The sequence below is a fragment of the Frieseomelitta varia genome, unplaced genomic scaffold, assembly GCF_011392965.1.
Source record: "Frieseomelitta varia isolate USP_RPSP 00005682 unplaced genomic scaffold, Fvar_1.2 scaffold_742, whole genome shotgun sequence".
Taxonomy (NCBI): domain Eukaryota; kingdom Metazoa; phylum Arthropoda; class Insecta; order Hymenoptera; family Apidae; genus Frieseomelitta; species Frieseomelitta varia.
Window position 1 is genome coordinate 537,080 of NW_025110526.1, and position 26,536 is coordinate 563,615.

The following is a 26,536-nucleotide window of genomic DNA, read 5'->3' on the forward strand; positions in this document are numbered from 1 at the left end:
TTTGAAATGTTGGTTTAAAATATATTATATATTATATATTTATAAGTTACATTTATCATTTTTTCTTTCCTTTAAGTTTCTTTGCATGTCTGTGAGCTTTATAATGTAATTTTTTCTTCTCATCAATGATTTCCTTATATTTACGTTTGTTATATTTAGAAAATTGAGCATCAGCCATAAGTTCATCCACAATCGTGTTCTTACGTTCTTTTTTAGTAAGACGTCCAGAATAATAATCCAAATGTGAGTCCATAACTTTACCAATTTGAAAGTACTTTGGTATTGTTTTAAGATCATTTTTCTTATAGAAACGTTTTGGATCCAATACCGATCTCATTCTTATAATTTGAAGGTCATGTCTGACCTCTGGTGTCAATTCAGGAGCAGGCAGATTATACCAATCTTTGCCTTTAGTTTTAGCACGTTCTTTGCGATTCTTAGCTTGTAATACCCTTTTACTTAACTCGTACGGAGGCACAGCAAGCAGCTTTTCAAAACCAGGTACTATGACGCTTTTTTTAAGTACCTTTTCTACTGGTGTTAATTCCATTGTAAAATTAGTTATGTCTGGAACAGGAATTGCCTCTTGACTTTTCTTTTTCTGAGATCCTTTGTTTGACCAACCCATATTTTCTTCAAATTCCTCAAGATCAAAATCTTTAGTTACACTGCGAAATACTCTTTTTGTTGAAACTTCATCCTGGGTTAAATCTTCTACGTCAAAAAATTTGACTGGCTGTGTGCCTGTTAAATTAATGTAAAAACATTGTTATTGTCGCATATTTCTAACCTCTAAAGATATGATGAAATGTAAATTTTAATTACCGCTATTTTCAAAATCAAAATCATCTTCATCATTATCTGTCAAATGATCTTTTGTTAGTAAATCTGCTTCGCCTTTCGTATCAATTATTATATCCATTATGAAAATTAATTGTTCTAAAAACTAAACAACGTGACTTCTTAACATAAACTACACTGCAAACCTTATGCCTAGTAAATTCTATTGTCTTTTTTCAATTTCAGTGTCTGCCTCTATGATTGTTACCAAAGGGATGGAAATGATATAGAATGTAATATGGATGCGTTTATGAAAGAAGAGATAGAGAAGAAACGTAGAGAAATGCGTTTCGTCTCAGAATCGATGGCAGCGAACCCCAGACGCTTGTTGCGAACCACTAGACTGGGCGGACTATCCTGGCAGTGTTCCGCACGCTCTATGCTTATTTGTTATCGTTCAGATTCGACGCTAATTGTAAACGGCATCCATTTACATGTGCGAAAAAACCCAATTTAGCGAAATGAATTGTGATCTTTTGTGATTGTATTAAACCCTTAGCTTTCTTTTCATACTCCATTTGACCCGTAAAATGCAGAAATAAGTGTTTTTGTAAATAATTAGTACCATGAGCTACCGCTAGACGGCGCCACCATATCCATATTGTAACAGTTCGCACTAATTACAAAAAAAACCTAATTAAGAGAAATAATTTGCGAACTTTTTTATATGCTTCCTTAAAATTAGGCTCCCCGCTTTCTTCCTATGTGTGTTTTGTCCTAGAAAAACATGTTGAATTTTTTTTTCAATAGATCGAAGAATGTCCTTGTCGCACGCTATTCCTCCCCTTTTCTACCGCGCATATATATCTGTCTAATGACGCTAGACAAGGAGAGGAATAGTGTGCAACAAGGACAAACATATTCGCACGGCGGACAAGGAGGGCAATAACATGCGATGAGGACAGCAATATAAATAAGTTTCACCATTCCGTTGTGTGCTTGTCTCGAATTTCCTACCCAAGCAACTGGGATGTAAGCAATTGTTATTATCTACCCAACTGATGAGTTTAGATGCATGATCTCCCAAGGATGAAATGAATCTTATTGTTTTCTCCCTAATTTTGTTTTCGACACGATCATTTTCCCTTCATTCAGGCGTTTTGAGCACTTGCGTATCTTTAGATGGAAATGTTTAGTTTGTGCAAGTGTCAAAATGTGACAAAATATACTATTTATTTTTTTCATACATATCTACTTATGTTTGTGTAACCAGAAACGGTTACTTTTCACGTAGCAAAAGTAATTATTTGTTTGAAATTCGAAAATAAGCTGAAATATTTGACAAACTAATATGTCTTACAAAATACTAATGTATTTCCATGTTCGTGCACATCAAATATGAAAAATGTGTTATTTTTTTCTTTGGTCACGATTATTAACTTATTTTTCACGATTAAAAACTTATTTTCACAACATCTGAATGAGTATTATTAACAATTGAATAATTTGCAGAAAATTCGGAAATAAAAAAATGAAAGTAAATGAAAGAAAATGATCATATACATATATTTAAATTGAATGGTTTTAAAACAACTGTTCTAAATATGCATTTGTTACACAAATAATAATATAATCTTAAATGTGTCATTTGTTAGGATTCAAATCATATAATACACTATATTTAAATATATATATATGTAATATGTTGGATTAGTATTATAGCAAAGAATATCGTAATCTGCTTTCTCTATAATGATCATCAAGTAACATATGAAGTAGTGAAATTTGTAGTGTTTGAATAATCAATACCTATTTAATAGAAATAACACCTTTGTAATAGAAATAAGTATGCATAGCTATGTAAGTGTATATAGGTACATAAATTATGGAATAAAGTACATAAATTATGCAAAAATATGTTCAATTTATTTGTATCAGCAATATATCATCAATAATTTTCATTATTGCATTCGTGATTTATATTCGCCATAATTTAATAACTATTTTCTCTGGCTCACGTAACATAATTACCGATTGAGCACAACTACTTCATTTCTAAATATACCGTTAGATCTCGTCTCTTTCAACTGTTATACTCAATATTCACAATTATTAGCATATTTCTCACTGTATACATAAGAATGGGCTAGTAGGAATAGAAATATAATGGCAATAGTAATAATAATAATAGTAACAACAACAACGTACTCTAACGATATTAATAATAAGTAAGACAATACTACTAAAAATAAATGTTACTACAAATAATTATATGTAGATTTAAGAAAAATTGAAGTCTAATTTTTACTGATAAAAAGAGCATAATACATGGTAAGTAAGAATTATGTAGAGTAAGTAGTATAAAAAGTAAAGAAGTCTAAGACTGTCTTTTAACAGCAATAACAACAATAATTTTCATTTTATCTCTTTTTTCTCTTCCCTCTTTCGAATATCTCTTTCTATCTCTTCTTTATTCTTCTCTCTATTGGTCGTAAGTACCACTTTCCCACATTTCACTTCTTTTTCCCCTTTCACTTCTTCCTGTCAGAGAAAGTATACCTCGCTTGACAAAGACAAAATTTAGCGACATGGCTAACCAGTACCTTGTTTATGATTTACTATTATTTGTGTAGAATTAACAATATTTTACAAAGATTTTAAAAGATTTTATTCTTTATACTTTATTTATACTCATTATTTTTTATTAGTTAATTCTTTTTATAGTTTTCTTGCTCTGAATAATTCGTAATTACCGATTATTAGTACTCAGGTTAATTAGTGTCAATAGCGAAAGAAACATTTTAGTATTTTTTTAAATACAATGTATAAGTATATACAAGAAGAATATAATATTTTATTTTAATGATTCAGTTTATTAATGATAAACATAGCATACGCAATTATAAAATAACTAATTATATAAGAAATTTAAAAAATATCAAATAAAAAATTTAAAAAAAAGTCGAACATACGCTCGACATGGTCATCTTAAAACAACTTCCTACAACATATGAACAGACAAAGTTGTATTTCTACAGCTGTACCCAGTTTATTCAGGAATTTCACTAAAATTTTAATTCCGATTTTAAGATCACAAAGTCACGTTATTTTTTTTCAAGATATTTTGATCTTTCAATATTTTATCTTGAAGCACACGATACATTTATCGCAGAACTAAACGCTATACTAGAGTCAAATAGCTTAAATACTATACTAGAGTCAAATAGAGTAAAATAGCTTGAGCTTGATTACCTTCAAAGATATATATTTTCCGTTCAAAGATTTTGTAATAATAAAAGAACGATGACCGGTGAAAGAGAAATTCTCTTGAGAAGAAAGGTCAATCGCTAGAAGGCCAACTTTAGACCTTGGATTGGATGATTTTACATTTTATTTTCAGGATGCAAAGAATTAAATGGAATATTCATCGATAAAACTTGTTCCTTTTTCTGAAAAAAAAAAAAAAAAAAAAAACAAAAAGAATGAAACGAAATTCATTCGGTTTGCTTTGGCCAATTTCACTTTCCGACAACGTTTACATCACAGAACAAATATGCGATACGAAGGAAAGAGAAATTCTAAATTAGAAAAGGTTCATATCAAAGTCAGTTTTAAAAAGAAAGTTTTCAGGATTATTGTGCATATTTCATGTGTTTGCATACAGCAAATTAGAACGTCATAAAACTATAATTATATGAACTTTCATTTTTGTTGCACAAATCAGAGCTAAATACGATAGAACAACTCAAGTCAGACTTTGAACTAGCGATCTTCTTTCGTCATGTGATTAAATTAAAAATGACGATCAATATTTTGCAAAAATTTTATTCTGCAAAGAGCAACGAATACATGCAAAGTGTTGCAACAACGTAAAGGTATGAGTGCATTTAAAAAAGAAGTACGTGCATTTCGTAACTGCATTGTATCTACTTTTCACGCGATACACGTATTAATGGTGTGTGCCGTGAATAATCATGTTTACCGATGTATTAATGATTTTCTCAATACAATATCCGTCGAAAATGTAACGTTGAGTTTCAACCAAGTAAATATTGTCAACGATTGCAAAGGTTGATTACAGGTAGCAGAAAATTTGTATTTTCCTAATTATTATAATTTTTAGAGGAAATCGTATAGGATTACCAACGCAAATTATACGGGGGAGAGGGAGGGATAATAAAGATCTGTAATAGCAAAAAAAAAAAAAAAAGGAAAACGAATTTCAGCACGATTGAGCAGGCAATGATAGCGTTTGACGAAAGTTCTGCGTCGGAGAAAGAGAAACACTCCTCTAATAGTATGAAATTTCTTAGTGAAACTTCTAAAATAGACTTTACTGTCAATTTCAGGCGAACTCACGCAAAACTGCATTCGAAATCTTCGCAAATTGTATTGTACACGATTTCATAGATAATTTCCACTAAATTAATCAATTCATTTAACGAGTTTTATATCTTATGGTCACCTCGGTTCATTGAAGTTTGTTACTTTCGTAAAACCGATTATCTGCTCTTAATTAAGTATTTTTAGCTATGTTCCGATTAAGTATACTTGAAAGTATTCATGAAAAAAGGAGAAAATCTATTTTTCGCAGAATATCGAAAAATTCTTCGCAAAAAAAGAAACTGATATAAGAGTCGGTCGGGTGTTCAAACATCCTCATCCGTTCGGTCTGATAAATCTGGTATTATATAAGTTTTACAATGTTAATGAGTATTATCTGACTTTTTTTCTTCTGCCTTCCTTTATACCCAAATCGAGAAACAAATACTCAACTTTGTTAACTCATTGATGCACGTTTCATGTTCGCAAATTATTTTCAGACGATATTATTTTGCGAAAATACATTTCTGGACTAATACGGGAATTCAAAACATTTCAAAATTTCTTTTTGAACACAAAACCATTATCTATGAAAAATATATACGTACATGTGATAAAATCCTTTTTAACAAAAACATGCATGACGATGATAACCGTTATTTACGTCAATGTTTTAAGTGAATAATTTACCAAGCACGTTTTTTTAGTTTCCTTAAAATGTTTTATAGACATACCTGCGTATTACTTCTACAGTCTGAAAAAAATATTTGTTATTCAAAGATCTTCCTTGTCGACATATTTCTTTCGCATTGAAACAAAAACGAATTTAGCAATTCCGATGAAAGGACAGCTTCTCCGCCTTTAAAAAGATACGATCTTTCTTTGCCTCTTTCATTTTCCCAACGGACGCAAAATTATGTTAACTATAAATATACATACACTTAAATAAGACGCATATCGGACTAAAATATTCACCACTGACACTCACTTTTCAATATGGGGAGGTTTCTCCCCACCATCTGCTCGCACTTTCATTACTACCAAGATATTCATCCGGCGAAGCCATTTTTCTACCATTACCAGTCTCGTCGTTCCAACTGATTCTTGGCCATCAAATAAGGAGGAACCACACGGAAGAAAAGACACGCTCTGTCAGAAGTTCGCAGTCTCAGATCGGTCATGGCGTGGAATCTACATTCTCTCTTCCGTCCACTGTCGTTGCTTTCTTAGAAGTATGATAACTGAAACGGAGGGGCTCCAAAAGGAAATCTCTTGGATAAATTGGAAAATGCAATCAGAAAGATTCACGTGACTCTGAAAGAAGTTGAGAAGATCGATATTCTATCCTGTCAGGATAGACGAGGAAGAGATTCATACCTTTGATCAGTGAAGATTTTTATCCGAAGACTAGCTGGATATCGACTGTGATTTCAAATATATCTATGCTGTGATATTTTACGATTTCTGAGACTTTTGGCTCAGATGATCCGTTATTCATCGAAACAACATTTTGTAATATGTTAAACGTGACCGGCCGGTTTTAATCGATCAATCGATTTCTGTACGATTCTATTTTCGCAGTGATTGGCACGAGCGTAACAATCATGAGCCAAACGTGGCATCTTGTCGTTCTTTTCGCGTGCTATGCAATTCGCGGGGTGACACCTTTGAACGTTTCGGAGAATCCTACGCGAGATTCTCTGGCGAACCAACGAGTGAGAACTTTTACCGATACCGATAAAATTACGAATAGAAATTGGACTACGTTGTCGGAGATGTTAGATGTCTTCGATGTGCGTCATCTTGCCAATAATTGGACAGAAGGGAAATATCCTATTCAGGATCAGTGTGCCAAAGATATTACAAGATATATAGAAGGATTGAAGAATCACGAAGGATGGGCCCTCAAAGGTATGTTGATAACCAGTCAGATTTATGCTAAAAGGAATCGTCACTCCGGTAGTTAGTTCCTGTACAAATGTTTGACAATCAATTATTCATTTCGAGCTAACCGTGAGCAAACATTTCTCTCGTTTCTCGTGTCGTACACGAGACAACGGTGCGTTTTGTTTCGTGCCAGTAAAAATTCGTCGTACGAATAGAAAGTTGAGACGAGTTACATATAACGGGGATAGTTATAATTAACGTGGCACATGATTCCGTTGGTTTTTAACAGAAAACATTTCCAGAGATTACGTGAATTGAACTTGAATTTAATTAAACCGTTTAATTAAATTTGATTAATAGAATCGATCAAGCGATTAAAAATTTTTCTATGAGAAACATCGGACAGCTAAAATAACGGATCAAAGTCCATACGGTTTAATTCACTTTCATGAGGAAAGAAATCGAAAGTTAATGGGTCATCAGCCGGTGGCGAGAGCTTGCCAGAAACATCCTCGCTAAAATTCATCTGCCTTCCTCCCAGGCAGTTCCTTTTGCATTGCCTACTTTCATCGTGAAATTTCACTTTTCGCGACACAAAGAGCTACGCCGTGGCTACTTCCACGACAAGCACCGGTTCGGCCCGACAACGAACCACTTTCAATGTTTTACCGCTTCCTCGGTCAATGCCACTTTTCGCAAGCGTCTTGCAACATTATACTTTTCCATAAATACCCACACGATCGTTCTGACCTTTTCCCCTTCATTTTTACGAAGAAAAATTGTCACTTGATATATAAATACATCTTGATTTGAATTTCTCCGAAACACAATACACGTACGGTGAGACACTGAGCATCGATTGACAAAATATGTGTGTACATACACGCAATATCCAAGAACAGAGTGTGCTTTTGTTACTTTCTTTGTAAAGTATACCCGTTATAACTTTCAGATCTCTTTTTCGAACACTTTCTCATCGTGTGGGCCCAATGTAGGTAAAGGGCTTAAGTGTGTCAGCGTTGTCCCTTCGTTTTTGTAAGCTGCGGGGAAAAGATTATACTGCCGTTCAACGTTTCATCGTTTCAACGATAATTTTCATTACTTTCCAAATTGACAATTTATTGTTGCAGGTGTTCTTTCTTCAATTCTCAAAACACGTACGATAATATATTTCATTGAAAAAAATAGAAGTAAAATAATATTACCATAAAATATTAGTTACGTAAATAGCAGTGAAAAACTAGACAGACCAGTTTGTTTTCTCCGACACGAGTTCTCAATTTTACGAACGAATACTAATGCCGAAAACTAATGCCTGAAGAATGGACGAAAATTAGATCGCGGAGAACGGATCATTTCGCATGTTTAGCTAAATACATAATTGTGAAACATGTTCTTGACGTACGGTAGAAATGATACCTTGAAGATTTTTATGCAACTAGCATAGACATTGAGACACCGATGATTAAATACTGTCAATCATTCAAAGCAATTGAAATGTTGACGGTAAAGGATCGATTATCGAGTAGTTGAGTTGATAAACCATATAATTCGCCTGAAAAAGAAATATGAAAAATACTGTATAACATTATATTATATTATATTTAATATAAAATATTCTTTCACGAAAGATGAATTCGCGAATGTGGAGAAAACGGATAGCAATCGAGAAAGCAACTCTGCTTTTAAAATATTTTCGACAGCCATTAATCGAAGCAGGCGTGAAATTTTGTTAGGACTCTACTACGTTGTAATATTTATTGTTTCCGGTGAAAATTTTGCCTGTCGAACTCTAAGTTTTCTGCCTAATTTTCAAGCGGAGGAAATATCATCGAATCAAATCTCATTTGACAAAAGACTTTCTCTTTTCGTGGCATATGCTCCACTATCATTATAGAAAGTTCAAATTTGCACAATTACACAATGAGAATGAAACAGCATTAGAAACATTACCATTATGACACTTTAAATGCTATTCGTAATGATACCCACCATGAAGCAAGCATTCTTCGTTTAACTTTCGGTTCAACGTTGACTGACATTTCCGGGTTCATTAATATAATTTCATGATCCTTCATTTAGTACCCGCATCCATTATGGTGTTTCAAATTAATTGTAGAAGTAGAAGAAATGAATCAGCTAGAAAAATCTCGAACAAAGTATGAACAATGATTAGACTACGAATATTTACGTACTCAACTAGATCAATTTCAACCCAAAATATTAACTTAATATTTCACGCTTATTGCCCAGATTTTGAATTACACTGTACATTAGTCCAATTTTCTTTTAACTAAATTTAATTATCACACAGAGTTGGAAAAGTTTTTCAATCTTCGCTTCGTCTTTGTGAAATAAAATATTCGAAACATTGTACGACACGACGACGAAAAGTGACAAAAATAAACGATAAACAAAAAAAGAAATCTCTCCGTTCCTTTCATTGCGTTCGCGAAAGTATAAATTTGCGCGGACAGTAATAATAAAGGCAACGGATACTCTTTTCCGACGATAGCTCATGGACGAGTTGTCGCGAACATCCTTCGTGATAACTATAAGTGTAACGTTAGAAAGTTTTAAGGAAGACTCGCGTACGAAGGAACACGGTCGGAGTAGAAACCACGGCAATTATTGAAATTACGTCACGTTGGATACAAAAACCGCCCGGAGAAAGGATTACGTGGAAACCGGGCTTGCAAACGCAACTTTCACGTAACTTTTCTTCGGCTATTCTCGATTCTTTATCATTCTATTTCACGTGTATAAACACCGTGATATAACGGTTCTTGGTTCGTGAACAGCGTCATTGGAAAAGCACTACGCCTACCTGTCGCTTCCTAGTTCGTGGAGCACGATTTATTCGTATTTTTACGTTCTTTGCTCTTCTGTACGTATATCCATATATATATATATCCATTTTCGACGACTGTTAAAATATTATTTTTTATCTTGTGCAATGTCTCGTCCAGATTACATTTACATTTGCATTTTAACAATTTACATTTGTATTTATGTTTGCATTTTAGCAGTTCACATGTATCTTTTCTCATGTCTGATTAATGTTTCGACCCCCGTATTATGTAAGCAGACATTTCCTTATATACTTTCTACTATATATTTCACCTCTAAACAGGTTTCCTTCCACGTAGGCATGCATGGGCAAATGAAACGCATTCTAGGCGCGTTTATTCTACCTTACTTGAAACTTCCTCGAACCTCAATGAAAATCGATGGTATTCCAGCCGCTGGTACAAACAGAGAGCCTTGTCAAATTGATTTTCGTTACTTTTGTGCGCTTCCTTCGAAAAGGCGTATTTAAAAAAATAGAAAGCACAGGTATACCTACTGTACGTCCAAAGATCACGCAACAAACCTGAATACGTTTCTAGGTCTCGTATATATACGTCATAGTCTTTTAATTAACAAGTTCGCTAAATCGAGGGAAAAGCAGACTTTCGTGATGAACGCTGTTTGTTCGCCACAATTCCAACACGTGGAATTATTTTCGCATTGCAGATTTACGCGTGAAACTATTTGGATTGTTCGTACCGAGTGATTCGAAACGTCGTCCATTGACAAGTCGATGTTTCGTAGGCGAGTTTCAATTAATTCTGGTTGCAAAATCGAGCAATCGGTTGTAAACAGCAAGCGACCGTAACCGGGGGACGTTTTTGTTCATCGATCACCAATTATGGAACACGTTCGAAAACGTACACGCCCGTTTCATTTCCTGCTGGTTAGAAAAGCGAGTCAAACGCGTTATAATTTTACGCAGCTTGATACAACCGATCAATGAACAGATCCTCGAGCTGTCTTTCTGAAACATCCTTTTACCACGTCATACGTTATGAATAACGAGACGAAGAAGTCAAAGAACCGTCACGCTATATACGTCCTTTAGAATCTATATTGAAATGTCGAAGATAAATGTATGTTTTTAAACATGATATTATAGCTGGTACTAATAAATTCACATTTATATATGCGAAAGCGAAATATCAGAAGTGATACAGAATTTAAAAATCAACGAACGTTCAACTGGATTTCTATTAATATCGCAATACTTCCATAATCGATAAGAAGACTTAAAGTTGATCACCAAACTAATCTATTTCACAATTTCATTTACATAATTGTCCAGTCTGATATACAAACATACATAATTAAACCTTTTACGTTATTTTTCGATAAAAATATCAATAGTAGTTTAGTAATGGTCGTAGTATCATTCACGACTCACTACTTAAACATGCAAGTCGACGTTGCTCAAATGCCTGCAGAAATTTCGTTGCATTTCACTGTATTCGTCGATCGACGAACAAAGAGTATACGCAGTAGACCGAATCAGAACTTTTTCAGTAACTCTTGTTGCGATAGCCCTTGAACTTTATCAAGGAGAGTCTGGTCACGAGCATGCTACTCCAAGCAGAAAACCTTGTAAACCGGTCGAACTTATGGAATTTATTTTGTCCCTCACTCTCTTCTCTTTCTTCCCTTTTTTATAAGCCTCTCCTGAACATTAATTATTTTCAATGCCATCGTGTCTGCTATCGCTTCACGTCTTCTTCCTGAGGGCAAGAGAAAGTTAAAGGAACGCAAATTCTGAACTTTTCGATCCGTTTACCTGAACCGATTACTTTCAATGATGAAAGTACTTCGTATATGTTTCTTATTCTCTTTCGTATTTGAGTGTAAGAAGAATTAAATGAGACGTACCGAGTTTGACGCATTTATAAACGAAACGCGATGAAACTAAGCAAGGTTATTCACTTTTCATTTATTCGAGAATCAAACGAATAAACGATAAACTGGTCACGTCTAGAGATTGAACTTGAATCTATTATTCAATGATAGACGACAATGTTGATTGTGTTAAAGATCACTGTAAACGCACTAAATCCATTCTTGTTCTAATTTCTTTGCAGTGCACGATTCTACTTTTATGCGAACGGAATCGATAATAAGATTCTCTGTTATGTTTACCGGGATTACGGATAACGGCGATGATTGTAAAAATCCCATTGCCTGACTCAAAAACTTACGAGATACGCAAGGTCAGGAATTCGAATACATTCGAATTTAATTCACGAATCCATCGGCTAAGGTTAACGTTCAAAGAATGGAATTAAAGAAAGAAAAAAAAAAAGGAGTAATTTCAGTGGTAACGTTCGACAAATGAGATGTCGTACTAGCGGAAATCAATTACAAAATATTTCGGAGGGAAACTTCGGTAAATTTGTTTCTGTGCGCAACGATGACGTTGCAATTTATTTTGCAACTGCAATTTATGAATGATGCAACGAATCGTGATTAGTGATTATGCTACGCACCGTGTATATACACCGAGCCACAGAAACGGTTTACCGCGATGATGGTTAAAATGATTAGATAATATCACTTTCTTCTCGAATAGAAAGTCTTATTAGAGAACAGCTGGATTTCCAGTCCGCGATAGGTGTCGTAATCTTTGGTAATGAAAATTATGTAGCAGCACCAACGTCTACGATCGAACGTCCATTATGAAAGTATAAATGAATACCGTTGACTAATGTCCAGCTTACAACATCAAATACGATATTATATTATTAAATATTAAATAAGAATGTGTGAAATCGAGTTGATTGTATAAGCGAAAAAATTACCCAACAATGTTAAAAGTAATTGTAAACGTCGAAATCCTTTTGTCTGAGTACTGATTACTTAAACGTCACTCACCCAACGGCTTTAGCTTTCATTGGAATGTCATCCAATGTGATCCGGAAGTGGTCACTCGTCCAGCAGAGAGAAAGTGTCTTGAGTGATAAAGTAGGTCATTGGTTACAACTAGCAAGTCATTCTATACAGAAAAAGAGCACGGTGGTTGAGTTTATGAAACTTTTATGATGATTTACTCAAAATCTTATGATAAATCTTCCGTTTGTTACAGCGAATGATGCTTCAGGCAGATACACCAATAGTTTCTTTTGGGGAAACTCCTACTACGTTGGTTCGTCCATCCAGTGTGCCTATATCAACGAAGATTATGGAAAGAAAGTGATGAAAAACAAACCAACAGAAGAGCTCAATACCGAATCGCGAAAGAAGCACGGCGGTCTCACTAGTAATGATCTTTGGATCGGGACAAGATTCGATAAACCACCTTATAAACTGGGATTTTACATGATGACCATCTCATTGAATACCACTTTCTTTCCTAGGGTAAACAATTGGGATTATCAACGTGTATTAATTAACGAGTTCGCGTTTTATTAATCATTTTATTAAACGTTAATTGCAGATTAGAATGATTTATCTAGGAGTGTGTTTACCTTTCTCGTGTAACGCTTCCGATGTTTCTGTGATAGCAAAGCTCGCTGGGAGTGAACAGGCGATGAAACATTCGTCACTTGAAAAAATTCGAGATCAACATGACATGTACGACATGTACGAGGACCCAGTCTTTTGGATTCTATTGTACGTTGAATCGCATTAAAATCGAAATAGTACAATAAATTAAAAATACTTGAAAACATTTCAAAAAAATAGTACAATAAATAGTACAATAAATTAAAAATACTTGAAAACATTTCAGTGCTGTGACTGCTACGGTTTTCGTTTTGATGGCAATTGGAACTGGATACGACATCTACGTAACAAGAAAATATACTCGCGGAAAAAATGTGATCTACGATTTGGAAAGGCATGCGAAATTCGATCAGCTAACCACCAGAAATCAGAAATCTCTTGGTGGTAAGATTGCCAATGTGTCTTGAATATTTCCTTCCTTCGAACGTCCTTCCTGTAATACTCTTCTATTTGATATGGCTCCAAGGAAACATCTTGTTGCTCGCCTCCTTTACCGAAAGTACTAATGACTAACGCTTACAGACAAGCACAGGACAAGGACAGTAACAAAGACAGTGACACACTTTTATTATTATATTCCGTAGCTTTTCAAGGTAGGGTCTACCTTCCTGTTCCAGCGGCAGAAGCTATCATCAATGGACCTCAATCATTAACAATTAATAACAATAACGATCACGAAGGTAGTCTACGTTCAGCTACTCCCAAAGTACATAAATTTAGTAAGTAATTCTTTGTTTTATTAAAAAAAGCCTTAATAGCAATTAGAGAAAGATAAAAAAATAATTGCTAACCCTCCGTTATTCCTAGGCGTCTTCGAGGAATTGTTACTCTCTTTCTCTGTTCGAGCTAATGTAAAGGTTATTTGTGACAATAAAGTTGGAGGTGACACGATCAGTACTGTCCACGGTCTTAGAGTGATATCGATGGCCTGGGTTATCTTGGGTCACACCTGTATTACCACGTTCAAGTACTCTGACAACATGGAGTACCGAAAAGTCGTAGAGAAAAAGTTTCTTTTTCAAACTATTACGAACGGAGCTTTTAGCGTCGACACGTTTTTCTTCATGGGTGGTTTACTCGTGAGCTTTCTGTACTTCAGAACAAATGCGAAAGGAGACTTGAATAAACTTACGCAGGGTACACGGGGTATTGTCGCAGGTGGTTTAAAATTCATCGGTCTTCTCATGTACAGATTTTGTAGGCTCACAGCTCCGTATATGTTTGTACTTGGAGTAGTTCAAGTCACAATGAAATGGTTTCATTCGAATTCCGTGTTTGAACCACCGACCGCGGATCATTATAACTGTCCCAACTATTGGTGGAGGAATTTTCTTTACATTAATACTTTGTTCCCGGTAGATCAAATGGTGAGTCGTCCGATCGTCTTTCTAAACTTCATGATAAGATCAAAAAGAAGGACACGTCTATTCTTGCTTTGCAATTTTAAATAATCAAGTCGTTAGCATCGTGTATTCTTTTTCAGTGCATGATTTGGAGCTGGTACGTTGCAGATGACACTCAATTCTACATTATTGGCGCCGTAATACTAGTTTTAGCGACAAATCACTTTAAAATTGCAACCTTTCTGATGACTACTTTGTTATTAAGCTCCTGGTTAACAACCGGATATATTGCATTAATAAATAATCATATGCCGAGCTCAGATGATCCATTGGCGCTTTTCGATAAAATCTATGATAAGCCATGGACCAGGCTGGGTCCTTATTTTATAGGCATGTCGGTAGGATACTTCCTTTTCAAGACTGATTGCAAAATAAAAATGTCCAAGGTATGTTGAAATTACAATATAATAATGATAATTATATAAAAATATAATAATGATAAATTATATAAAATAATGGTAATTATAATTTCACCATTTTTAGACAACGATTTGCGTAGGATGGCTTCTTTCTTCGGCATGTCTTTTAAGTTTATTATATGGTCTGTATGAAGCAGAACTTAGTCCTATAATGGCAGCTACTTATTCTTCATTAAGTCATAGCTTATGGGCACTTGCTTTATCATGGATCGTCGTTGCATGCAGCACAGGTTACGGAGGTAAATACTGATTGGTAATGGTGATTATTAAATTACAAATAGATATAAAAACACAATTTTAATTATGTATATCTGTAGGATACGTCAATAGTATTCTATCGGCACCGATTTTATATCCAATTAGCAGAATAACATATTGCGCTTACTTGTTACATCCGCTCATAATTCGGCTCACAGCTATGAACTTGGACTCACCGTTTCATTTAGGAAAATACACCATGGTATGTCAATATAAAAATAAAAAATTTATTTTCTCTAAATATTATAGCTATAATTTTACTTAAACGGTACATTCTTTAGATGATCACTTTTCTTGGAGTTCTGGTTTTATCGTATGTACTATCATTTATTATATCGGTGTCTTTCGAAGCGCCTATTGTGACCATGTTGAAAATACTTTCTCCCAAAAAGCGAAAACGCATACAATGATGCAACGACATAGTTATTTTACATGATATATTCAGCAAAATTGTTTATGTCTTTATTGTGTGTAACTAATGTAAAAAAGAAATCATGAAACAATGAAAAAATATAGACGTATTATAATGCGCGAATGAATAAAAATTACGCACAATTATGCATTGTTATACTATTGCGCGTAGTACGTATGCGACGATGTGTATTGTTACTTATATAATAAATTATTTGCCTTTGTATATCTGCATTCTTAACTATATAAAAGAATAGATCCTTGTTTATGCACGATTACATTTTATTTGTACATATAACATATAGAAAATAAATAGTATGTTTTTTGTCAAAATTTTACTTAAAAAAGTTATTTGATACCTTACATAATATTTCCAGTAAACTTTTAACATACAATAACAAAAACAAAAATAGTATAACTCATAGTCCTTCTATTGCAACTTCTGTGTTGATTTCAACATAATGTGGTCCTTGATTTACAAATTCCCTAAACCTTTGCATTGTATTTGCATCAAATATATCATGTTCAGCTTCAATCAACTGTTTGACAACTTCGTATTTAGCTTCCTTACATTCTTTAAAGGATTCAATGTTCCTGTCCAATAGAAATTCTACAAGACCTGGATAAGAGGATATGTATTCTTGACCCCATACTTGAGATGCCAAGACAACCATCACCTCTAGACCTGCTTGTCTAATATCTGCAAATGGTTGTCTACACAATGCTACAATCATACCCAGTGGATCGTCACACATAGAATCAAACCATGATTTTGTTAATGATAAAATTCTATTGTCCTGTTCCGCTTTTTGTACACCAAGTATTAGAGCCAAATTATTAAGCCCACGAATTCTTAATGCTGTAGGCATTCTTTGTATTATCTCAGCAATTTTTTTCAGTACACATGGCATTGCATCTCCCAAGACTTGCAGAGCATATTTACCTTCTGCACACATAGAAACATGTCCCAATGTGTCTAAGGCAACACCAAGAATAGTTTGATCACCACTCTCTATTACTTCAAATAATGCAGATACAACAATTGGATATTTTGAAAATATTTCATTAGGCCAATAACGTGCAACATTTCCAAAAAATTTCATTAATCCAGGGATCAATAAATTTGATAATGGATTTTCATTAGCCTGTGCTATTTTTTGAACCAATTTTCTCACAACTTCTTGTTGCTCTAAGTAACTTAATCCTTCTTCTGTTAATGCTAATTGCGTCAGGATTTCTAATGCATTTACCTGCAGTAATATGTCTTCACTCTCAAGGCTATCAAATAAACTATTTAAAAATCCTGATTGAACAGAAGCTTCTAGACCTTCTTTTGAAGATTTTGCTACATCCACAATAACTTCATATGTACGAAAGCTAATAGTATCGTTCTTCACTAACAATTTAGCAAAACTTCTTAACAGTTCACCTGTATATAAAATCTGCAATCCATTTGGATTTTTACCAATTTCTTTCATTATACACATTGCACACTTAGCTACCATCAAATTTTCATCCCCGATCCTATTTATAATAGCAACCAATAAATTGACATCTCTCAACAATAGAGGTAATTTTTGGGGATTAGAAACAATGCACAAAATTTCATGCAACACAAGTGATCTAACCACAGCAGTTGGATGAATTATCAACTGAGATATTTCTGCTGAATACCTTAGATATACTTCTCCAGGTTCTAAAATGCCAAATAATGCCTTCAAAATGTCGCATACTTGATCTACAAGTTCTCTGTAAAAAAAAAGTAAGAAACTTTATTTTTATTACTGCATTAATATTATAATAAATTATCTAACAAAAATGTTCTTTATTTATTATATATTTATATATTTGTATTATTCATTATATACTTTCATCCTTTTTTCAACAAAATGTATAAAAAAAAAACGAAAATATTTTTAAAAATGTATAGAAAATCATTAATCTTTGGAGAATGAGCTAGTTTTCCCATCAATCTTTATATTTACAAATAAGAACTTTTATATATTTATCACAATGTTGTAGTATAAAAAATAAACTTCTCTGGAGGGTTCTTCCAGATTTTCTATTCAATATATTAATAAAAATGGAAAAATTACTCAAAATTTTTATATATTTAAAAACATCAAACAATTCATCTCTTATCTTAATTTTGGATGAAAAAAATTATTTTATAAAAAAGAAAATTATGTTTTAATGATATATGCCAAATTTCATATGTAAAAATATATATCCATACTTTGAGTAATGAATCTATGTAGTAAAATGTTTAAAATATATCATATAAATCTGTATCATATATATCTAAGAATATTTATCTTGCAAGTTATAGATAACTAAAGAAAATCTTTAATGTATTTAGTTTAGTCTCATATTATTGCACATCTTAGTACACCTAAATCTTATTTAAAAGAATATTCATTGACATAGATTAAATAAAACTCAACACATTAAACTTATCACATATTCAACTGAAGTGGATAATCTATCAGAAATGATTCAAAATAAAGATTATTCTAAAATTAATTGATATTTTTGAGTAAGTGCAAAATTTAATGTTAAGGCATCCGATAGCATTGCGTCGATAAACAAGTTGAACATATTAAACATTTTCTTCAATCATCTATAACTTAAAAATTAAGATGTATAAAACATAGATTTATATTTTTCATCTATTTCATTGTATAGACTCATCACTTAAAGTATGAACATGCATTTAAGAATCACTCTGTATATACAAGGAATGTGGTAAAAAAGAGATACATATATATAATAGAAATGTGTGATGTATCTAAAAAAACAAGATACAACACAAGGTACGAGGACATAAACATTGAATCGCGACGAATATAGTTCTTCGATCAGGTTACGCATTGTATTTATTCTAGACTTTCTTTTAACATTTTTGAAGGAAAGTAACAAGCAATATTTGGATCGAGCCCTTCTCGTCAGGCCACTAAACGTATAAGTGGAAACAGCGAAAACAATTTAAAGCCAAAAAAAAACAGGTTTCCCGTCCTCAAAAAGGTTAAAGATAATTTTATAAAATCCGTACTATTATGGTACCTGTCATTTGAGGTTAATTGAGTAAACAACTGATTAAAATCCACATTACGAGAGATCTGTTCAGTTTCTCTGTTGTTTAAATTTCCCAATTTGATTTTAATATCAGACAGAATAGCTTTTTTTTCTTCTACACTACTCAGTTCGCCGAGACGAACGATTTTCGCTTGTAACCAATCCGCCATGGCCGGCGTGTCACTGACAGTACTGACATTACTTTTTTGAAAGTGTTACTAGCTCGACCTTTGACATGCCAATAAACGACTACCAACCTAAAACAAAAATCATCTTTTTATTTACAAAGAAATTAACTTTGCAAAGCATCGAACTTAACTATAAGTGACATTAACGTGCGTAGCTCTTTAAAATTTTATATCATGATGGAACTATTCGTTATCTCGTTTCAAACAATCGTGATGTTTAATTAGAGAATGATTAACAAACAACGAATCAGTAATATATTACACATTACAAAAGCTATGTATTATTGAGAAAAAAAAGAATAAAACAATCTGATTTTTCAGAATCTTGATCATAGATCATTGGAGCGCTATAATAAAGTATTGTTTAAATTTTGAAAGAGAAATCAAAGTACGCAAAGCTCATGAATGAAAAGGTATTTTCAATTATTTCTCAATCTGACTATCTCAAATCTGCAATCTTTAGAGCTAGTAAATAAAATCCAAATAAAAGTTTAATGAATATTCACTATTGTTTCCCGTAAATATTCCGATACACGGTAAAAAAGTTATTTAAGATTCTGTCGATATTTTTTATGCAAAAGGAACAAACGTAACTGACAGAGGAACTATTGAAAATATCAAGTCCCACTTTTCTTGTTGTATGAAAGATTTTATTTTATTGAAACATTTACTGTTTTCTAGGGGTCAATGAGCTTTCGTATGTATTTTGTACTTGATTCAAGATCTACTCGAACCGCCTAACTTCTTCCATCAATCAGTACGTTCTTGTACGTCGCAAAACGTCGTTCTGTATGGTTGTGTTTTGGGTTGTTACTCTTTCGATCAACACAAGGTAATGAAGACTGAGTGCACATAATAACGTTTAAAAGTTCATGCAATTCTTCGCAAAAGTATAAATTATTGTACGTATCAAGCATGCACTATTGCAATGGCATGTCCCGTATTTTCATGTTACCTTATCAGGTCATTTAGTGATACCTGTTACTACGTTCCACGATATACTGTACTGTCTGCAAACAACATAATTTTTCCAAAATTATTTTGTGAACAATCATGAACGTTCAACGCGAAATTGAAGAAAATTCATTCATGCATTATATACGTACATAAAGAAAGTTGCAAGTACGAACATTCTAAATTACACTTCAAACACATTTTAAGAATGATTTCAAAATTGATCGAGAGTCGATTTTTTAAATATACTAATTATTAACATATACGTATATTTTGTTAATAGATAATTATTATATAACTAAATACGTAGGAGTAAATTATTTAGATCTACTAATTACTAATAAAACACGAAATTTTTGTTTAAACATAGGCTCAGATTCATATTTCACATTTTATCTGAATTTATAAATTATTCTTTGCAGTATTGTGTATTGAGAAATGGCGGTGGATTTGGATCCAAATGATCCTGAAGTACGATTATCACAATTTCTTTATGTTGGTAAAGAATATCCTGATTATCAACCTGGAAACTGGTTTGTCCATAGCTATTTTTTGACTAAAAATATTCCGTCTATTGAAGAATTAGCTGAAAATACAGAGAAACAATTATTACCAGTTCAGATTATCAAAAAGGTAAAATTCAATAACAAGTGCCAAAGTTTATTATATGTAAATAATTTACACATAGTTATTCGTAATATTTTTAATAAATAATTTTTTATTGACAATTTAAAACAGTTTATTTTTTATAGGCATTTGAAAGTAATCTTGTTCCATATCCAGAAACATTAGTGTTTGCTCTTGCTGTTTGCTGCAGACAGATGAAAAGTGAAAGTTTACGTCAAGCAGCTTATTTAGCTGTAAACAAAATTTGTGTGTCCCCACAGCACTTCATTTTGTTTATAAAATTTGCTTCTCAAATAAGTAAGCAAAAAGAAATTGATGCAACAGGAAAGTCAAGACATGGCTGGGGTCATGGTTTAAGAAAAGCAGTAAATAATTGGTATTTATCAAAATCTCCAATAGAACTAGCAAAGTGTGTTACAAGGTACAAAGGCAGATATGGTTGGAAGCATAAAGATATTATAAAATTGTCTCATCCTGTACCCAATAATCCTGGTATTTATTCATTTGATATTTATACTATAATTGTCATACAAATAGTCATATTCTTCACCAAACAATATGTTATTAAATAGGAAGAGCAATGGTCCTTAAATATGTAATACGTGGCTTAGAAGAAATAAAAAAATCTTCTATTGAAGATCCTACACTTATGGAAATTTTAGAATATATTGAACATGTTGAAGATTTTAAACATTGTACAGATGAAGTTCGAGCGGCAGGTCTTTTGGAAATGTACAAATTAACACTAGATCATGTACCTGGACATTTACTGAAATCTAAAGAGGTACATATATATATATATATATATATATATATATTAAAAATTCTAACTAAATTATAAACTAAAATTCTTTAAAACATTTGATTATAATTTTGAATAATTTGTAGATTTGGAGTGCACTAATACCATCAATGAATTTAGTCATGCTTTTAACCAATCTGCAAAGAATACACAATCTTAAATTATTGAAACCAGGGTCACCAATAGTTTCCAAAATAATAGATCAAATCACCAATGAAGAAAACATTGTCAGAGATGAAGTTCATCCAGTTTTAGTATTTGTTACAATAAAACACTATGAAAATTCTGGGAAGTAAGTAGTAAAACAGTGTGTCCTTTATTTAATACATGTCCTTTTTTTTATATTTCGCTAATATGTAATTTTTAAAGACCATTAACATTGGAAAAAAGAGAAATCAAAGAACAGTTCGATAAACCATCACTAGTTCCATCCAAACCAAATTCTAAAATCATTGATGCTCTCTACAAAATGTTGAATATTTCTTTTTTTGTAAGTATAAATATGCTTGTGAAATATTTACATATGTATTCATTATGTTATATCAATGATTTTTATCTAGCATCTTCAATCAACTGGTTTACGTTATATGATAACAATCAGTATGAGTAAAGCAATGTCAGAAACACATATTTGGCGTAACGGTAATATAAATGGTGTAGAAGCAGGGTGCATGATTGCACTTGCACTTCTTCGCAGTGAAAAGAACGTCACCGTTGCCACGTTTAAAAACGCTGGAATTCATGTTGCGACTATTGAAAAAAATGCTACTTTTAGTCAAATTATGAAAAAATTGCAGCTGATGCCTGTTGGAAACGCAAATTTGGGTAAACCAATGTCGTGGGCTGGTTATCAAAACTATAAATACGATGTATTTATTAACGTTGTAGATCAAATATTTGAAAAATCTGACACATCAGAAGAGGCTCTTCAAGCATATAATACAAAACTCAAACTTAAAAATACAAAGTAAGCCATTTTAAATTATTTTTTTGCAAAAATTATCAGATGTACAAATTGTAAATTAATTACTTTTTTCAGATTAATAAATTGTGCAGTATGTTCTTCGTCGACTTATCGCAAGCAGAAGAGTAATAAAAATATTTTAACAGTTAATGGTTTTGATGCTAGTATTCCTGTAGTTATACAGGCTTTTGCGAAATCTCTGTTTTAGTAACTGCATGCATAGCAATTTCTTCTTTGACAATAGTATGACAGTACTACTTAATCAGTTACTACACTTTGAAAATGACATCAACTTGCTTTTTAAACAGATGAGTAAAATAATTTTTATGGAACCGTCAATTAAGAAATATTTCAAAATACTTAGATTACTACAAATCAGATTCATAAAATAGTTTCCAATAATCTGTAAATGTTGCTAATCTGATACTTATGTAGTAGTCAGAGCATGCACTAGTTGAAATGATTAAAATTAAAATTGAAATTACTATAAATCGCAATATTTGCGTGCTTGTAAGTAATACAAAAATTGGTAAATGAGGCTTAAACTTTTTCGTTTATCAAAGTTTTGTTATTAAAACGAATGAGATTATTAAATGATAATGTTTAACTATTCTAAAAGACATATTTAAATATAATGTAAACAAATTTTATCTTAGAGTACCGAAAAAATTAATTAATCTAAACGATCTTTCTATACTGATACATTAATATTGACATTAATTGTTTTAGTACAAAACTATATTCATAAAGAATATTTCTCCTCTGTCTATTTAGATTTGATATGATAAGAGAAATAATAATTTGACATTTAATTCATTACTAACTCTTATCCCTATAATTATCTCATATTAATATTAATACATAAACATTACTAAATATTGCATGTTTTTAGTATTTAGGGTGAGCTGTAATCATTAATAGTAATTTTATGTCTTTAGAAAGTGGTCCAACAAATTTTGTAAATATTTGTTTAAAAGAACGATACATTGATAAACGAATCAATAATTGACAAGTAAATGAATGTGATACATCTGTGATCAACCATTTGATTAGATAAACGAAAATGTTTGAAACGCCATGGACCACCTTGTATCATTTAAAAAACAGATAATACATGTTTACTAATTTATCGCTTTACATTTGTTAAAATTAGTTGCGCAGCTAAAAAATTAGGATAAGACTGCATATTAGATACAAAATAAGTATCTTAAATAACCTAAGGTGCATTTTTAACTAATGATAAAAGATACTTTTACTTTAATATTGCCTGCTTATTTCCACTGGTTGACGGTAAAGCTTTCTGTAATATCTTTAGTAGGATATATGGATACATACGTGATTTTTAAGATGATACATTTCGAAGACTGGTGTGCTTCTGGAAATTCCAATAAGAATTTAAAAAAAAATAGAAATGTTGAAAAATTTCTCACTGTGATATGCATTTAGCCCCAAAGAATATAGATTTACATTAGTATAATTTTACTGTTATATTTCATATTTGCCATATCCAAAGTAAATGCGACAAATACTAAATACACTACTAATATAATACTGTGATACAAAGTACATTGTTATTGTTCAAACTAGGTGAAAAAGTAAGTAAATGTAACCAGAGGCACACCATGTATCTGCTTCGTTTGTTAATTAGTATCAGTTTTTGTTAAAACAAAAAATATGGCAGTATCCAGAGATACCTCTGTTTCTATTTCGGTCTTTGAATTACCCTCGCGAAGTCCTTTGGTTTCTAAACTGAGAAGCAAAGTCTTCTTTAAAAAAATGTTGCTAAAAAGTACAGCGTGGATGGATTCTCAGGTTTGACAAACATTTAAATTAAGTGCTTAAATATTCACGTGTTCTTTGCAGCCTATTTGGTAATTCATAGATCGAAATTAATTATATATTATTAATTTTAATATATATAAACCTGCAATATAAAGTATAACAACATTCTAATTTCTTGTGAGTGAACAAAGCAAGATTTAAATGGAATCATGTTTGTAGCATCGAAAATAATTATTGTATCGGAAATCAAATTTTTTCGAATGAAGTTTATGATCTTCAATCTTAGTTGCGCGACGCCTTATAGAAATACTTAAGAATTATAAGTTATTAAAAATAATAATATTTTTAGATACATTTTTGGTAATAGACATTCATGAAGTTTTGTATTACGCTTGAAAGATTATTTATAGATATTATGCGGCTAGACTCATTTCCTTAAGGGAAAAAAGTGAATTTTTTTCATAAAAAAAAAATTACAAAAATAGGCGTAATAATAGTCGCGCATCATAGTTATTATTTGCTCATTAAGAGTACTAGAATATAAGCTACATCTATAGTTGTAGCTTATCTTATTCAATGGTATAATGCAAAGTAGTTCAATATATATGTTTTTATTTTACGATCGAAAAGAAACTTGTAAATTTTCAAGTAATATTGAATTATGTACTATATCACTGTCATTTTACAACTGCCATTTTTATTGCTTATTATATTTTACAAACTTCAATTAACTTGGCAACGGTACTAAAACTTCCGGTTATCAATATTTGAATCATTAATCATAAAGAATATATATGAATTTAGATTTTTTAATATTTTGTTGAGTTTATGGAAAAAATTTCTTTTCGATCGTACTGCGGAAATTAGACATGTCCATTGTCTATTATAAAAATACGTCCGATGTTAAATATGCAATGTTAAAAAAAAGGAAAAAAGAAAAAAATATTATCACGATATGAGGTCCATCTAAAAAATACTGTACACCTGCGCTTTTCTTCAAAATCCACAAAGTTCAGGTTGTGTGCTATTCTACGTAATGGAAATACGAAAAACAATATATTCAATGTGTTCATGCTAGTTAAGAAAAAAAGAATATTTACCGTAAGAAAAAGGCAGAAATAAAAATTTTACATTTCGTAGTAAATGATATGTAATGTATTTCAAGGTAAAACAAGTATATATATATATCGTTTTTATTGCATTGCACAGGTTTTTATTCGAACAAAAAAGTTAGCTTCCTTATAAAAAAATTATCTGGTATTTCTGAAATATTTAATTTTCATCAGGAAGCACAAATTATTCTATTTTGCGAATATATATTCGTATATATGTATATTTTACACATGAACAGTATATATTGATCAATTATCAAAGTCTCGAAGTACACATAATTGCAATAACATGTTCCTGAAAATTAATGAGATTCAAAAACAAAAGAGAAAAAAAAACATAAATTTATTGTAAATGCATTTTTAGTGCACTATCCTTCGATAATCCGTGAGAGAACATCTATTATTCATAAACCTTTTGAAATAACATCAGAAATTTGTTAAATTTTACTATTGTTCAAAAAAGATTAAAGGTATCCTAAATATATCGACGGATTCACAGGATTGCACTAATTATGCTTCGAAAAATGAAATAACTCATAAATCATTCACAGAATGCCTACTTTTCGGCCTTATTATTATCAAGAAAAGTACTGTAGACATTCTAGTTTCTTTTTTGTGTATGTATAAGTAACAGTTATTTATTATTCATTTCGATATCTTTTATATTTGTAAATGGAAGAAACAAAATCACTGATGCTAATCGATTTTATGTGAGGATTATTGTGAGGTTCTTTATTTTGTGATTGCGTTCGTAGATAGTGAATAGTATTACTACTTTTTAATCTTGTATCTAACACGATTACTTTTCTAAATCATAAAATCGAAATCTATACTGCAAAAGAAAATCATAAGAAATTTACTATAGAAGATTCCTCTACAGAAAATGGTTGTTATGGGATTTTGAAGTTATTTTTGTACCTAACTAATCTGTATGGGAAAGAAGTATTTAGTGACTGAATTGCTTCAATAAGCAGAAATATTTTAAAAAGATTATACAGGAAGATATGTTATATTACATCTGTTAATATTACAATTCAATTAAATAGACAATAGATATTTAAAGGTATAGAAAATTAATTCTGTTCATGAATTTGTTTGTTATGAGACTAAATCATATCTTTGAATAAAATTTGTTTCAAATTCATTTCCGTGTATTATTTCTTTTCAGATACCTAGTTATATAAATAGATCTTACAATTGAAGAAA

The 26,536-nt window shown here is 31.8% G+C and overlaps 4 protein-coding genes across 13 annotated transcripts; 2 read left to right on the forward strand and 2 right to left on the reverse strand.

Annotated features, from left to right (window-relative positions):
• Positions 1-9: 9 nt before the first annotated feature.
• Positions 10-23,183, reverse strand: LOC122535598 (deoxynucleotidyltransferase terminal-interacting protein 2). 2 transcript variants are annotated; one of them, XM_043667277.1, is made up of 4 exons: positions 23,152-23,183; positions 10,190-10,195; positions 826-951; positions 10-744 (listed from the first exon to the last, which is right to left on the reverse strand). In XM_043667277.1, the coding sequence occupies exons 3-4, from the start codon at positions 920-922 to the stop codon at positions 56-58; spliced, it is 786 nt and encodes a 261-aa protein (XP_043523212.1). In that variant the 5' UTR covers positions 923-951; positions 10,190-10,195; positions 23,152-23,183; the 3' UTR covers positions 10-55. The 2 variants fall into 2 exon arrangements, with proteins under 2 accessions (XP_043523212.1, XP_043523211.1); XM_043667276.1 differs by lacking the exons at positions 10,190-10,195; positions 23,152-23,183 and having other exon boundaries at positions 826-1,198.
• On the forward strand, positions 6,161-16,052 carry LOC122535590 (nose resistant to fluoxetine protein 6). 4 transcript variants are annotated; one of them, XM_043667257.1, is made up of 10 exons: positions 6,161-7,014; positions 12,917-13,188; positions 13,268-13,443; positions 13,562-13,719; positions 13,920-14,054; positions 14,143-14,702; positions 14,819-15,124; positions 15,222-15,396; positions 15,475-15,617; positions 15,697-16,052. In XM_043667257.1, exons 1-10 carry the CDS (start codon positions 6,708-6,710, stop codon positions 15,823-15,825), a joined length of 2,361 nt encoding a protein of 786 aa, XP_043523192.1. In that variant the 5' UTR covers positions 6,161-6,707; the 3' UTR covers positions 15,826-16,052. The 4 variants fall into 4 exon arrangements, with proteins under 4 accessions (XP_043523192.1, XP_043523193.1, XP_043523194.1 ...); XM_043667258.1 differs by having other exon boundaries at positions 13,953-14,054; XM_043667259.1 differs by lacking the exon at positions 6,161-7,014 and adding an exon at positions 12,299-12,799.
• Positions 13,897-20,078, reverse strand: LOC122535594 (26S proteasome non-ATPase regulatory subunit 5). Of its 2 annotated transcripts, none has more exons than XM_043667273.1 (3): positions 20,045-20,078; positions 18,890-19,158; positions 13,897-17,575 (listed from the first exon to the last, which is right to left on the reverse strand). In XM_043667273.1, exons 2-3 carry the CDS (start codon positions 19,069-19,071, stop codon positions 16,246-16,248), a joined length of 1,512 nt encoding a protein of 503 aa, XP_043523208.1. In that variant the 5' UTR covers positions 19,072-19,158; positions 20,045-20,078; the 3' UTR covers positions 13,897-16,245. The 2 variants fall into 2 exon arrangements, with proteins under 2 accessions (XP_043523208.1, XP_043523207.1); XM_043667272.1 differs by lacking the exon at positions 20,045-20,078 and adding an exon at positions 19,761-19,893.
• On the forward strand, positions 19,791-26,474 carry LOC122535593 (60 kDa SS-A/Ro ribonucleoprotein-like). Of its 5 annotated transcripts, none has more exons than XM_043667267.1 (8): positions 19,791-19,921; positions 20,466-20,676; positions 20,796-21,162; positions 21,243-21,454; positions 21,559-21,764; positions 21,842-21,962; positions 22,033-22,439; positions 22,512-26,474. In XM_043667267.1, the coding sequence occupies exons 2-8, from the start codon at positions 20,482-20,484 to the stop codon at positions 22,642-22,644; spliced, it is 1,641 nt and encodes a 546-aa protein (XP_043523202.1). In that variant the 5' UTR covers positions 19,791-19,921; positions 20,466-20,481; the 3' UTR covers positions 22,645-26,474. The 5 variants fall into 5 exon arrangements, with proteins under 5 accessions (XP_043523202.1, XP_043523203.1, XP_043523204.1 ...); XM_043667268.1 differs by having other exon boundaries at positions 19,812-19,921; positions 20,414-20,676; XM_043667269.1 differs by having other exon boundaries at positions 19,861-19,991.
• The last annotated feature ends 62 nt before the right edge of the window (positions 26,475-26,536 follow it).

What these genes read in the sequence shown, in the direction of transcription:
- LOC122535593 (XM_043667267.1), top strand. Translation starts at nt 20,482, where the DNA reads ATGGCGGTGGATTTGGATCCAAATGATCCTGAAGTACGATTATCACAA. An exon ending in TCCTGTACCCAATAATCCTG is followed by an intron (nt 21,163 to 21,242) that starts GTATTTATTCAT and finishes GTTATTAAATAG; the next exon opens with GAAGAGCAATGGTCCTTAAA. An exon ending in ATTTACTGAAATCTAAAGAG is followed by an intron (nt 21,455 to 21,558) that starts GTACATATATAT and finishes AATAATTTGTAG; the next exon opens with ATTTGGAGTGCACTAATACC.
- LOC122535594 (XM_043667273.1), bottom strand. Translation starts at nt 19,071, where the DNA reads ATGGCGGATTGGTTACAAGCGAAAATCGTTCGTCTCGGCGAACTGAGT. An exon ending in CAATTAACCTCAAATGACAG is followed by an intron (nt 17,576 to 18,889) that starts GTACCATAATAG and finishes TTTTTTTTACAG; the next exon opens with AGAACTTGTAGATCAAGTAT.
- LOC122535598 (XM_043667277.1), bottom strand. Translation starts at nt 922, where the DNA reads ATGGATATAATAATTGATACGAAAGGCGAAGCAGATTTACTAACAAAA. An exon ending in TTTTGATTTTGAAAATAGCG is followed by an intron (nt 745 to 825) that starts GTAATTAAAATT and finishes TTAATTTAACAG; the next exon opens with GCACACAGCCAGTCAAATTT.
- LOC122535590 (XM_043667257.1), top strand. Translation starts at nt 6,708, where the DNA reads ATGAGCCAAACGTGGCATCTTGTCGTTCTTTTCGCGTGCTATGCAATT. An exon ending in AAATCAGAAATCTCTTGGTG is followed by an intron (nt 13,720 to 13,919) that starts GTAAGATTGCCA and finishes TATATTCCGTAG; the next exon opens with CTTTTCAAGGTAGGGTCTAC. An exon ending in GCAAAATAAAAATGTCCAAG is followed by an intron (nt 15,125 to 15,221) that starts GTATGTTGAAAT and finishes CACCATTTTTAG; the next exon opens with ACAACGATTTGCGTAGGATG.